Below are 14487 nucleotides of genomic sequence, written 5' to 3' on the forward strand. Positions count from 1 at the left end.
TGAGTTCAGAAAGCTTACTCTTACTCGAATATATTTAAAGAAGAAAACATACAGTGGCTTGTAAAAGTATTCGGCCCCCTTGAACTTTTCCACATTTTGTCACATTACAGCCACAAACATGAATCAATTTTATTGGAATTCCACGTGAAAGACCAATACAGAGTGGTGTACACGTGAGAAGTGGAACAAAATCATACATGATTCCAAACATTTTTACAAATAAATAACTGAAAAGTGGGTGTGCGTAATTATTCAGCCCCCTGAGTCAATACTTTGTAGAACCACCTTTTGCTGCAATTACAGCTGCCAGTCTTTTAGGGTCTGTCTCTACCAGCTTTGCACATCTAGAGACTGAAATTCTTGCCCATTCTTCTTCTCTAAGGTATGCCCTAGTAACGCATTACACCCAACACTGCACAGCAGTCAGTGCTTTTACTCATACAGTTTTTCTTAACATATTACTCCAGCACTGATGTCCCTTGACTGGTTCTCAGTACAAAAAAGAACTGATAATGTTAATATTTTTACTTGTATTTTTTTTTATATTCTTAAAGTTGCTTTCTATTTTATCTCATCAGCAAATCTCAGACATTCTGTGGGGTCTCTCAGTTATCAGGCTTGAAGGTCTTTAAGCTTAAACCAGGTGTCTTTAGTTACTGTAATGCTGCTGACGGGAGATCCATCACAGCTATTTCCAGATTGAAAAGCAAAGTTAAAACTTCTTCTTTTCCCAAATATATGTATATGCATAGGAAGCCATACTGTAGCATTAAATTCTTGTACATTTCTTTAATGGGAAGTTGCATTGATGTGTATTATGCATGCTGTGTCCACAATTTAGAAGTGGAATATAGTCATGCAAAGAAAATAAAGTGAAATTAAAAAGAAGAAAGTAAGTTTCCACAGGACTATGTGCAGAAAAACTAAATATATACTTACTGCTTCTACAGGAATTAAAAGGTTACATTTGCTGATAAAGTCAATCAAATGCACATCATTAACTGATCACCAGCACATGTGGCCACCTTTAGTAAAGCAGAAGTTTTAGCAGTTTGCTGGTCTGAAGCATTCAGGTGTGTTAACACAATGCCACAATCTTCCCAGGAGTGGACTTCCTGCCAAATTCACCCAAGTATGAAGTGCTCAGAGGAAATGCAAAAAACAAGCAAGAACAACATTTCAGACTTGATGCCTCAGTTAGTGTTAAATGTTAGTTTAAAAGTTACAGTTAAGGGCACAGGGTTGACTAAGTATAGCTTATTTGTAAGGGCTGCCAGGAGAAAACCTCTTCTCCAGATTAATTAAAAATGATTGTTTGAAGCTTTTTAAAAAGGTTATTAATATAACTTCACATTTGTTTACCATGCTTATCAAATATTTTTATACACATCATTCCTGAACTGCAGTCACAGGTGAGATTTTAATAACAGAACAGCACACATAAACTTGCAATGACGCTGCTGTTCAATTTGGATACACACAGAAAATTGTCTGCGCATCATTTTATGCAGTGCTCATCCTAATGGACAACAGCACCACAGGTGCTGATACATTCTTGAATCAAATAAACTCTTCTTACTTCTCTTACTCACTCTAGTATTAGAGATAAACATAATGTTTCGTGTGTGAAGTATGTATAGGTAGTTGGCCTATAATACTGTAATAATTTATTGATAGAGTAATTATTAATTTGTTATTTCATTGTTGTCACATGGTTTTATTTGCACACCAATTTGATTAATACTTAGATATAGAGGGGAGGAGTGTGGCTCCTTTTTTTTGAGCAAATAATCCCACAGGAACAGACAGAGAGGGAGGAGGGCCAGAAAACAAAGGTTGGTGTTGATTATTACAAAATTAAATTACATTAAACAAAGTTTATTTTCAATTCCAGTGTATGTTGCCAGTTCTGCAGTTTTATGACTAACTGTGTCATAAAAAGTTGATTTATGGTTTCGAAATCATAAGATCTATTAGCACTTTGAATATGTGACAAAAACATATCAAAGCAATGTGTGAGTGTGTCCAGTTTTCAGAATGCATTGACTCAAAATCCTTTTTCATCACACACATGATACAGAACTATATGTTTTTTATAAACACTATAGTTTTTTTTTTTACTAAATCTGTACACGTTGGTTCATATTTTCAGAATATCATAAAGCTTTTGAGTCAGTGGATGAAAAAAACCCTGAACGATGAGGATATACAGTCTATATTTTAAATATTCAGTGGTACCGTAATCTTATTGCAATATTATTGCATTCTCATCTTTTTCTGGTGGCTTCATATATCACAATTATTCATTAAAATTTAACAAATAGCAAAGAAGGGCGCCAGTAGAGAAAAAACAAAGTTTAAACAAAGTTAGAGTTTTTTTCAGCAGCATATTGTGAAAGAAAATGAAAAATTCTTAAAGAATATTTTAATGTACTTTAAATACATGCAGCTTTACATATTTACTGCTACTGAGAAAATATGTCATGAAAAACTAAGATCACAGTAGAGCTGAGACAATGACAAATGGTGTAGTTAATGCCTCTGGTTTATTTGAATATACAAAACACTGCACACCATTTAAATTATTTCCACTTGTTGTCCTAATGGACAAAATAAACAGCAGCAGGTGGATGAAGCCCAGTCTGGCACATCGTCATTAAAGAGCCCTACAGACACAAAATGTGACAATATAAACAACCAGACTATCAGCAGTGATTTAAGTACTTTAAGACCTCTGTGAAAATCATTTACAGTATATATCACAGAATTTAAGGCCTTTATAATCACAGAACATACAGAGAAAAGTACTAAACTGAATCAATTTCAGCTTTCATTTTTCATGATGTATATTGTATTAATAATTAAATTTCATTATCTGTATCTTTACCACACATTTGCCACACAGGAGTAGATACTGTAGGTTCAGTGAATGCTTACATTGCACTGATTAGAATATACTGGACATCCAAAGCTAAGATTCAGCGCGCTGTGTTAGAGGCTGGGATTTGATGAATTCATCATATATACAACCTTTGATCATCATTTATGTCCAGTTGAGAATGAATCTGTGCACTCACATATTAAATGAACTGAAATCAGTAGTGTGATCTCCAGTCTTGATATGTTGAATGAGAGAACTGACAGCTGTTATTTTAATCAGCCTGTCTCAGTTGTTTTAACTCTAAGTATCACAAAGTAATGTGGTAACATCTGGACTGACGAGTTTACTGTCAGCATTGTAATCGCTAGTTTAAAGGCTGTAGGTTGCAGCCATTGCTCTAACACTGTATAAATGTAACAGGGCTCATGACCTTAAAATAACGGGGCTACGTGCGGTGATGCTAGCGTTAGCCACGCTAGCAAACTGAGTTTTGACGCGCGCGAACTACAAAGGAGGGTCGTGAAGCCAAAAATCCTACTGCTTAACCGCCACAGCAAAAATTATAAAGTACAGCTCTGCTATCAATTCAAAAATAAAGGAGGACAGAAAAATAAACAGCAGTGGTGTGTGTAGGGTTGCTGAATAACTCGTACTGCGTACTAGGTAGCATGACATTACTGATAGTGAACTTTATTTGATATATAAGGTTAGTTAGTAGAGTTGCCAACCGTCCCATAAAAAATGGAATCGTCCCTCATTTAGAGAAAATATTACGCGATTCGTATTGAGCCGCAAAGGAACACAGTTTGTCCCGTACTTCAGCTAGGATGGAAAAAGACACAAAGCTGGATTTATTCTGCGTCTTTACGCTGTCAGCTGCCTCTTCTTCTCTCATTCTCTCCCCCTCTCTCTCCTGTTCCTACTTCAATCATGAAACTGATCAATGATCAGCTGATCGGCATTTCTGACGCAAGTCCCATTTCTCTAGTTTGTTTATCACCCACTTTGCTCCAGAAAGAGGAAACCAGCGGATGTCACGCTAAACAACAGCAGCACGTTTAAGCTTGATCAGCTGTTGTTAGAATTTGTCAAAATGCCCGGGCCGATTTTTTTGTCCCAGTCCAGCCCTGGGTACGACATGCAGTGAATTAATCTGAGAAGGTGATTAAAAAAATAAATGGTCGGGCAAATTAGCTCGCGTAGACACATTAGTTGTGCTGCTTCTTAATGACGGTATCTTCGCTAACAACCCCAACTACCAGATTCAACTTATAATTGGCTAAAATTATAAGCCTACCAGTGAGAGGGATGTTGCTAGCTGTCAGTTTTTTCAAGCGACGTTGAAATTTCCACATTCCGACACTTCAAATGCTTCAGGAGCTGTCCGCTCAGCGCAGCATCAGCACCGTGGAAATACACGGATACATCCGTAGACTCGAGACAGAATTCACGATGTGTTTTCGGGACTTTCAGGTGTATGGACCAATGTTTTCTTTTCTGATCAAACCAGAAAGCTTTAATGAGCAGCTGCATTTGTCTCGCATTAACTGGCTGGACACAGAGGACATCAAAATGCAGCTGATTGAACTGAAAAGCTCGACTCTGTGGGGGTCAAACTTTGCAGAACTACAGACACAGCTGGAATCCACAGCTGTGTGTGTTCATGGAGCTGCATTTTCACCTGCTGGATATCACTACCTGACAAGGTTAACTGTCTTCAGAACATTGCAGAGGCCTTATTGACAGTATTTAGCTCCACATATCTGTGTGAGCAGGTTTTCTCTCACATGAATAGTGTCCTCAGGTAGCCGTCTGAACGCTGGACACTCAGAGACTTGTGTCTCTGAGTGGGAGACCAGAGATCACATTAACATGTGTATCTCTGTATTAACAAACATGCCATTCTGCCCCAGTTTATTTTTCTTATCATTGTTGTGAGGAGACCATAAATAGCATTTTCATTTTATGCTGTTATGGATTCTTGTTATGGATAAAAAGTGTCTTTTTTTGTTTCAAAAAAGCTGATAACTATTTGCTGATAACTGCCAACATCTGCGAACAAATATAATTCTATAAAGTTGTTCTATATAGTGTGTAACTGTTGATTATTAAATTTATTGCTAATGCAATCATATGGCACATTCGCTTCTGAGGAAATTTTAGATGGCACTCATCATCAGAAAGGTTCCTGACCCCTAGCATAAACACTGTTTGACTGATGTTTCGTTTATATTATGCTAACCATAGCTGTGTAGCTAGCCACCACATAGCACATTATTATATATCAGTTAGCCCAACTTCAGTAACCCTACACACGCCACTGCTGTTTAGTTTTCTGTCTTCATTTATGTTGGAAGTGATATCACAGGTACATGTTTTAATTTTTGCTGTAGCGGTTAAGCTGTCAGATTTTTGGTTTCACACCCTTCTTCATGGTTAGTGCACATCAAAGCTCAGTTTGTCGTTTCAGCCGACGACACGAAATAACAATATGTTGTGGCCTTGCTGGATCTGCTGTCCACCCACTGTGCGATCCAGGATCCCCCCACCCAAGGGAAATACACCGCTCTCAAGCCGCTGCTGCTGCCGCGCTACTCCCTCTCCGTCGCAAAGCGTGCTGAGAATCTCTCTGTCGGGCCTGGGTGATGGTACCGCTCTCGAGCTCATGGAGAGCTGGCTGTCCTTGTTAGGAATGGATGACAGCAGATTCCTCTTTACTCCTCTGACAGTTGCCAGCTCCAGTGCGAGCTGGCCTCGCCAACTCCCCACTGCTGGCTGCGAAAGATTACCACTCACTCACAGAAGAAGTAGACTGCATTCTCTTGGCTACCAGGAGTTTCGGCATCCAGGCGATAGTGCCCCCACTAGTTTTCCCGTTGGCCTCTGACTCATCGATGGTGGCTGCAGCACAACGATGTGGTGCCTTTGCAGGGAAATGAGCCCGCCAGCGTTCCATAGTGGCCAGGACCGCTGGCGAAAACGAAAGGATCCTCCCAGAAAAGCCTCTCGAACTTTCGTGTTGTCTTTGCATACCTCCACAACGTATATTATTCAATGTTATATTTTTCTAAAAGAAAAATTACAAAATATTATAATGGAAGAAATTAAATACAAAATTAAAAGGAGAAAAAGTTGTATATAAAAAGGTAAATAGAGACTAAACAGACAGATTTAATTCATGTTTATTCCAATGACTTGACTTTTATTCCTTCTTTTTATTCCTGTTGTCTTAGTATTTACATTTTCTGTCTGCACAGTTGGTGTGCAGCACCCACAATTTTGTTGCACATGTATAAAAAAAATTATAACAATAAAGAGCTATTCTATTTTATTCTATTCTTTTTCCCCAGATGTCGGCAAACTCATCATTCTCCACTAACTCCTCTTTGGATCCGCACCTTTCCTCCATGAACACCTCCCTTTCTTTATACATGTACTGTATCATCTCTGAACCGAGCTCCTACATCTATTGTGCACTGAGCATCATTATCATCTTCCTCATCCTCCCCATCTGCATCCTCATCCTCCAACATGGTCTCCAAGAATGGAGGAAAAAAGGCTCCACCTTCATGGAAGTACTGAGTCACTCTGACTGCTTCAACTACAACATCGTCATCATGGACCTGTTTGCTGTCTTAGCGTGTATCTTCAGCTTTTGTGGTAGCGTCATGAAATATTTAAACATGTTATTTTGGGCGTTCTTTCTTTACTCTATCTGCTGGTTTGGACTGATTTTCTTTCACATGCTGACTTGTGTGGAGCACTACATGGCTGCTGTTCATCCCATCACTTATCTGAGCTTAAGGAAAGAAAGATGGGTCAGAATCAGGAATATCAGCATAGGCTGTGTTTGGCTGCTCTGCTTTGCACTGTCAGGTTTTACAATGATAGATGATATGATCATCTCCATTGTGAATTTTTGCCTCTTGACATTGTCTATAATCGTCTCCTCCTTCTGCAGCCTTTCTGTTCTCTGTGTTTTAATTCATCCAGGCCCAGGAGAAGAGAGCAGGAACAGGGACAGGGTTGACCAATCAAAGAAGAGAGCATTTTACACCATTGTGACCATACTGGGAATACTGGTGTTGACATTTGCTTGGGATCTGAATTGGTCTGTAGTGTATATTACAGGAGGACTTAATGGATGCATGTTAATGTCATGGGATGCCCTATTTAATCTCCCCAGCAACCTCTTGTTGCCGCTGCTGTTTCTATACAGAAAGGGTAAATTTGTGTGTTGCAAGAACAACATGCAATGAATTTAAGAAGAGTGCTTTCCACTGTATTCCTGTGGGAGTGCATTTCCAAGGGGTGTTTGGGTGCTTAGCACAAAATCAGCATTAGCTCAGAGTAGGTTAATTAGATATAATTCACATGAATTGATTGTGTGAAGATTATTATTTTAATAAGGAGAGATCATTAGAAAAAAATGGACATGCTTTGTTGATGTACAGAATTTACATGGAGGTATTTGGCGCTTAGACTCTGATGGCCCGTTTCCAAACCCCAGCTGTGATAGGGAGCAGAGCAGGACCCCCTGGAGCCCAGACGCTCTTGGTGGAGATAAAGGTGGTGGCTTGAATGGAGCCCTAGTAAAAAGGAAAAGATGTCCGGTTGGGTTGCACAAAGGCATCTGCAAGGAAGAAACACAGATATGTGGCAGGAATGCTAAACGGCCTGAAGAAGGCCGTGAGAAAGATGATTGGACTAGACCAGTGATGTCACAAACAGGTTGACAGCGTGGGAAAGTGGAAGTGAAGCCTGCAGATTTAGCCGGCAACATCTGGGAGCAGACATATGTGAGACCATAGACCTTATTGAACTTACACATAAGCTTCAATGTATTTTTACTTTGCCTTCTCCTGCTTTGCTCCTGTTTAATTGCTTTAATAAAATATCCTGCATTCAAAATTCTAAATAGTGGACTTTTTCAACCCTCCGTGAAACATAAAAATCTGAGCACTAGTTTACATCTTATATGTGACTCTTACAGGTTACTCCAGCCTTCTAAAAGTAACAGACCCTCATGGCTTGCTTTTCCAAACCACTATATTAAGCCCAGTCATATTCCAAGAACACTGATCTAGAGGGGAGCTGCCGCAACGGGTGTTTGTGGTAGGACACTGGGCTTGCGAGACTACACAGGGCTGGGTTTATATCAGAGTAGACAGCCACAGAATAGATGCAGTTAGAACTACCAAATCTCCAAACCTAATGGATCCATCCTAGCTCTGCACTGCCTGCTGGGTAATATTCATCACAGACTACACTTTTTAAACCACAGGGTTCATACTCTAGTCCTCGAAGGCCATTGTCCTGAAACTTTTACATCTGTCCCTGCCGCAACACACCTGGATAAAATTTGTAGGTCTTTAGCAAGACTATAAAACTTGACTGCATGTTGAGGTGGCAATTCAGCTATTTGATTCATGTTAGAGCACCTCAAGCGTGAATGAACATGGTGCAATAAAAGTAGATTTAGAAATACATTTTTTTAAATTGCACTTTTATTTAAATTTACGTGAGTAGGGTTAGGGGCTGCCACCTCGGACTGCAGTTGCTAATGACCTACAAATTTTATTCAGGTGTGTTACGGCAAGGACAGATGTTAAAGTTTCAGGACACCACTCCTCTTTTAAAGAGCTCCTTGATGGGACTAAGCCCAGCTTATGAGCTGCCAGTGCTTTTCTTCTGACACCAAGAGAGCTGTGCTGCAGGTTTCTCCTATTCACTCCATCAGCATTTCATAATGTGGACAAACTTAAGGGGACTGTTAGAGCTGTACTTGATTTTCTTTAGACATGTTAGGGACCAAATGTGTAATTATTTTCACTTAAACAAAGGAGAATAACTTGGAGTTTTGTTATTGTGCAGTAGTTTTACTGCTCCAGCAGTAATACACTCTTTAGTTTGATTTAACTGACTGGTTTTTAAAAGTTTTGTGAACCTGCTCTGCATAACACTTCGGTTAATTTCTTCACGCTTTATCAACCACTTATTCACATTTGGCACCATAGTGATATCAATTTCTGGTAATTGCTGGAATGGGTGTGGTTTCCCATTACTCACCTGGTGACTCCATAAGTGCTGGAAAATGGAGTGGGTGAATAGTGCTCAGACAATTTCTGTGTTTTTCTGGTCACTCTTGTATGACTGGCCCATTAAAATGTAATATTTTCTGCCATTCATGTTTTCTGAAATATAATTAGCACCTTTCAAAGGCAAGTGGTTGTCAGAGTGGACTCTGTTGAAACGCATCACGGGAAAGAGCTCCTCAGCTTAGCCTGTCAGCAGCTTTCGTAAATGGAGGACACCCAGAAAGAAGAGCTGCTGTCCCTTTCCAGGAAGAAGATCCTATGTCTACTTCACAGGAAGCAGTTTAAAGGACGACTTCATGGTTTGGTGCCATAGGATGTTTATGAATGGAGTCCAACAGGGTGGGATACGGTCACCTGTTCTCTTCAGGTAATAAATGAATCCTGGGAGGAGCGGGGGGAGAGCTTTTGATGGTTTATTGTTCTGTGCCATGATGCCAGTGTTTGCAACTGCAAAGCAGAATCCAGAGAGAAGAGACCGGTTTACAGATTTTATTTACAGGAATCAAGATCTTCATAGCGCTTGAGCTCTATTAAAAAGCAAAAAACAGATAAGAAGTGTTAAGAAACAGGGCCGAGGTTCTGCTGACTAAACTATCAAAATAAGAGCATGCTGACATGATTAGTTAAATATGTTTCAGTGGCTGTTCAAATACCTGCAACTCCTAATATCTGTGTGTGGAATGCTGGTTGTTTATTTCAGGAATCCAAAAGACAAATTCTGTCTGGTTTCCTCCGTGTTATTTATTTGAGTTGTGAATAAAGATAAATATAACTGTCTAAACTGATGTCTGACTATCTGGATACATGTTCGTTAAGTGCAAAGATTATTAGTAGGAAAACAAAGTGTTCTTACAGCAGTTTACCACCATTTCAGTTTTTTTACTAGTTATGCAGCAGCCTAATTTTAAAAGATGATTCCTTTATTACTGGCTTTATTACTACTATTTAACTGGTTTCTACAGGATGTCAATTTGGAAGATGTTCCTTTTCCCGCAGCAGTCTTCCTAAGCCGTGGGAATTTAACAAAGGATCCAAGATGTGGATATGCAGTGAAGTGAGAGGGCTTTATTGACACAGAACCCGAGTGATAACAAACAAAAGGAGAGTGTGGCGAAAAACCCAACATAGATATAAACTACACTGGGAAAACTAAAACCTAAACACCAAACCTGAACACGAGAGAAAGCAACTTGCAGGGAGAATTCACAGGATGACGGCAGGAGATTCACAGACACGAAAACACCAAATAACACAGACGAACCAGCAACAGGCAGGAGAACACACAGGGCTTAAATACACACAGCAGTAATCAGGGGATGGGAGACGGAAGCACACCTGGGTGAAATCACAACTGATGAGGCAGGGGAAACGTAAACTGAACACACTCACATAAGACAAGGACCTTCAAAGTAAAACAGGAAACACACCGACTGAACACAGACTGGGGGACACCAACATAGGAACATGAAACAGAAGAGTACAAAAACCCAAGATAACCAAAACCACAGAATAATAATAAACTTAACATAAACACGGAGTCACAGACTCCGGACCATGACACTTCCAAATTGCAACACTATTCCAAGGCTTTTCATGTGAGATATTCAAAGGAAGTGTGAAATTTTCCATAGGAAAAAAAAAACATTTAGCTGAACTTAAATTTCAAACATCAGTGTTAAAAAGATTCACAGCATCATAATTAAATATTTCTCACTAAATAAGCTGAAATGAAATTAACTGAAGTTCATCGGGTCTCCTAAAAGCTGAAAGAGAGGCTGAGAAATGAGGAGACTTCAGAGGTTTTGATATATGAGCCAATGACTAGTGTCCTCAGGACTAAACACATGAAATGATCCGTATTTGTTTTCCTGCATTATAATCTGCTGATGAGTCTGCTAAACAACCAGAAAAACGTCCCTTTTGAACGTGAAGTTTCTGCAGCACCACTGAATGAGACTTTCTTTTCTAAGATTCAGAAAAGGTCTTCATGTTGGGACATGTGCAGGTGAAATATCTGAACTCAGGAATGAGAAACACTCTTATTTATGAGTGAAGCAACAGCCAAGCTCCGCCCCTCACATGACTCACCTGAGAAAAACTAGGCTGTTATTCATACATAGTAAAGAGAGACGCAGAGACGATCAGACTGAGTTCAGATCAAACTAGAAGTTTCATATGAGCTACAGGAGAGAAAACTGGAAAACTCCCACACTGCTGCTTAAAGCTGCTGACGCTCCACACACTGAATGTGAGTTTGAGAAAAACTCCTGTCTGCTGTTTTCAGCTTCACTCACAGACTCAATGGCTTCCAGATCAGTGGACGATCTCTGCTGTCCGGTGTGTCAGGAGGTCTTCAGAGATCCTGTTATTCTGTCATGTAGCCACAGCTTCTGTAAAGACTGTCTGAAGAGATGGTGGAGAAAGAAAACAACACATGAGTGTCCAGTTTGTCAGAGAAGATCTTCAGGGAATGATCCACTTGTAAACCTGGCTTTAAAGAACCTGTGTGAGTTGTTCTTAGAAGACGGAGATCAGAGAGCTTCAGAGGCTCTCTGCAGTCTGCACTATGAGAAACTCAAACTCTTCTGTCTGGACCATCAGCAGCCAGTGTGTCTCATCTGCAGAGACTCAGAAAAACACACCAACCACAGATTCAGACCCATCGATGAAGCTGCACAACAACACAAGAAGGAACTTCAGGAAACTCTGGAGTCCTTAAAGAAGAAGTTGAAGGTTTGTGCAGAACTTCAAGTGAAGTTTGATCAAATAGCAAAACACATTAATGTCCAGGCCCGACACACAGAGAGTCAGATTAAGAAGCAGTTTAAGAAGTTTCACCAGTTTCTAGCAGAGGAAGAGGAGGACAGGCTGGCTGCACTGAGGGAGGAAGAAGAGCAGAAGAGTGGGATGATGAAGGAGAACATGGAGGCTCTAAGCAGAGAGAGAGCAGCTCTTTCAGACACAGTCAGAGCCACAGAGGAGGAGCTGAGAGCTGAAGACGTCTCATTCCTGCACAACTACAAGGCTGCAGTGGAAAGAGTCCAGTGCTGCCCCCTGCTGGATGATCCACAGCTGCCCTCAGGAGCTCTGATAGACCAGGCCAAACACCTGGCCAATCTGACCTTCAACATCTGGAACAACATGAAGGACATGGTCTCCTACACTCCTATCATTCTGGACCCAAACACTGCTCATCCAGAACTCATCCTGTCTGAGGATCTGACCAGTGTGAGACGAGGAGATGAACAACAGCTTCCTGATAATCCAGAAAGGTTTGATCGGTTCTACTCTGTCCTGGGCTCTGAAGGCTTTGACTGTGGTAATCACAGCTGGGATGTTGAGGTTGAATACAGCACATGGTGGAACCTGGGTGTGTTTGCAGAGTCTGAGAATAGGAAGGGAGACAGATTGTCTGGATTATGGAGAATAAGGTTCTATGAAGGTAAATATTACGCATGGTCACCATCAGCTGCAGACACTGCTTTCTCAGTACAGAAGAAGTTTCAGAGGATCAGAGTGAATCTGAACTGTAACAGAGGAAAGCTGTCGTTCTCTGATCCTGATACTAACACACACATACACACCTTCACACACAATTTCACTGACAGGATGTTTCCATTCATTAACACTGTGGTTGGTAAATTGAAGGTTCTGCTGTAGAAGGTGTCAGTGTAAATTAATTCATTATAATTATATTTTAATGTTGTTACAAACCTGTTAAACTGCAGCTGTCCTCCTGCTGCCTTATTGTTCCAAAGATCTTTATTACTCACACTGTTCTCACTCTTTCTTTGTTTCTGCCGTCCACTTTTTCACCTGGAAAATCATTTTACTGTTTCTCATTGAATGATCCCCAAACTACATTTAAAATTTCATCAAGTTTCTAATCTGTGATGATGTCAGAAGTTAGAAAGCTATCTGACCAACCAGCAGCACACTGTTTATTTTATTGGCAGTTTTTTGAATACATGTAATGTGTATGGGCAATGTGAATACAAAATTACATTTATAACCTTGATGATGGAACTAAAGTATAAGGAGAGATAGGATATATAGAACTTTATTAAATAGAAGTACACTGGAGAAGAAATAATGTTTCTAGAATGATGCATTGTGATATGTAAACTGTGTCCAATATAAACTTTGATTATTGTTTCTCTGTAATTAATATTTCTGAATACTGGATTGCCATAATCACATGATTAACTCTGTCTTTTCTTTGTTTTGTCTTTGGAATCATTTTTATGAATGATTTTTTAAAAAAACTAATAAAAACAAACATTAACAATCAACAAACAATTCATGATGAAAAGATCCTTTTTCTGAAAAATCAAGCCGCTGTACTGAGAAAAACTAACCAGGCTAAACACATTTATGTGAAGTTTGTCTCCATGGATGATCACAGGACCATCAGAACAAAATGAACATGTGTGAAGAACACAAGAAATACTTCTCCCTTTCAGCGTGACAGGAAAACAGGAACAATTAAACAGATTTCAGACACAATAACCAACTGTGACCTCAAGATGGCACCAGCTGATCTGAGATGCTTTATTGCACAGAACACTGCTGCTCTGAGAAGTCATCGGAGACTGCCTTGTGTTTTCTGACAACTCCCAGATGAATGCAGATGAACATTAAAGTGTAAGATGGAGTTATGCCACATGTACTATACAAGAAATAACTTATCCTCAATGCAGAAGATCCACACGGACGCCTGATCAGAGCCTCTAGCATTAGCAACTTATTTAAAGCATTTATTATAACTGATTTATCTGTAACTGTTCTGCAAGTTCACCAGCTTATCTTATCTTTGTTTTGTTTTGCCACATTAAATGACTTCAGCCTTACACCAAGAGGGCAGGGCGGATTGATCCAAATATCAATAGTATCAATCTTGAAAGGGGATTTGTGAAACGGAAAAAAAGGCTGTTTGAAGGAAATGAAAGCAAGAGAGCTGTTTAAATAAAATTAAGACCACCGTTCTCAGCATGTCTGCATGGGCAGTGGAAAGTTCCATACATTTAAGTACTCGTAAAACTCAGAATTCAACCCCACTATAAATAAGTGGAAGACATAGTGTGCTTTAGTCCTACTCTGTCCACTGCTCTCTACACTGCGCTGTAGAGAGCACAACTGCTTGCAAGTAAAACCTTTTCTGAGACGCTGTGATCATTGCTTAAGTATTTTGATGAAAAATTCTTCTGACTGTATCACATCCAACATTAAATGACAATGATGTATGTAGGAAGAAAATTCTTCTGATTATAAGGTGAAGTGTAGCTAATGAGCTGCCACGCCTTTTTTTTGTTAATACAACAGCTGCAGGTTGCAGCCCTTGGAATGCGGGGCGAGGTACATGTTTTAAGTTGAATAAAGCCAAATTGATTCATTAAATCCTGAATCGATTTTTAAATATAAATGTATTTTGGCATAAACGCCAGAATCTCAGGTGACCCAGTGTTTTGTGTTTGATTTATACTTCTTGAGTAGTGTTAGAGAAGCTTG

The 14487-nt window shown here is 39.7% G+C and overlaps 1 protein-coding gene across 1 annotated transcript; it reads left to right on the forward strand.

Annotated features, from left to right (window-relative positions):
- Positions 1–11136: 11136 nt before the first annotated feature.
- On the forward strand, positions 11137–14225 carry LOC116313312 (nuclear factor 7, ovary-like). The gene is made up of 2 exons (XM_031730953.2): positions 11137–11227; positions 11264–14225. Exons 1-2 carry the CDS (start codon positions 11155–11157, stop codon positions 12637–12639), a joined length of 1449 nt encoding a protein of 482 aa, XP_031586813.2. The 5' UTR covers positions 11137–11154; the 3' UTR covers positions 12640–14225.
- The last annotated feature ends 262 nt before the right edge of the window (positions 14226–14487 follow it).

The sequence above is a fragment of the Oreochromis aureus genome, linkage group 3, assembly GCF_013358895.1.
Source record: "Oreochromis aureus strain Israel breed Guangdong linkage group 3, ZZ_aureus, whole genome shotgun sequence".
Taxonomy (NCBI): domain Eukaryota; kingdom Metazoa; phylum Chordata; class Actinopteri; order Cichliformes; family Cichlidae; genus Oreochromis; species Oreochromis aureus.

What these genes read in the sequence shown, in the direction of transcription:
- LOC116313312 (XM_031730953.2), top strand. Translation starts at nt 11,155, where the DNA reads ATGAGCTACAGGAGAGAAAACTGGAAAACTCCCACACTGCTGCTTAAA. An exon ending in TGACGCTCCACACACTGAAT is followed by an intron (nt 11,228 to 11,263) that starts GTGAGTTTGAGA and finishes TGCTGTTTTCAG; the next exon opens with CTTCACTCACAGACTCAATG.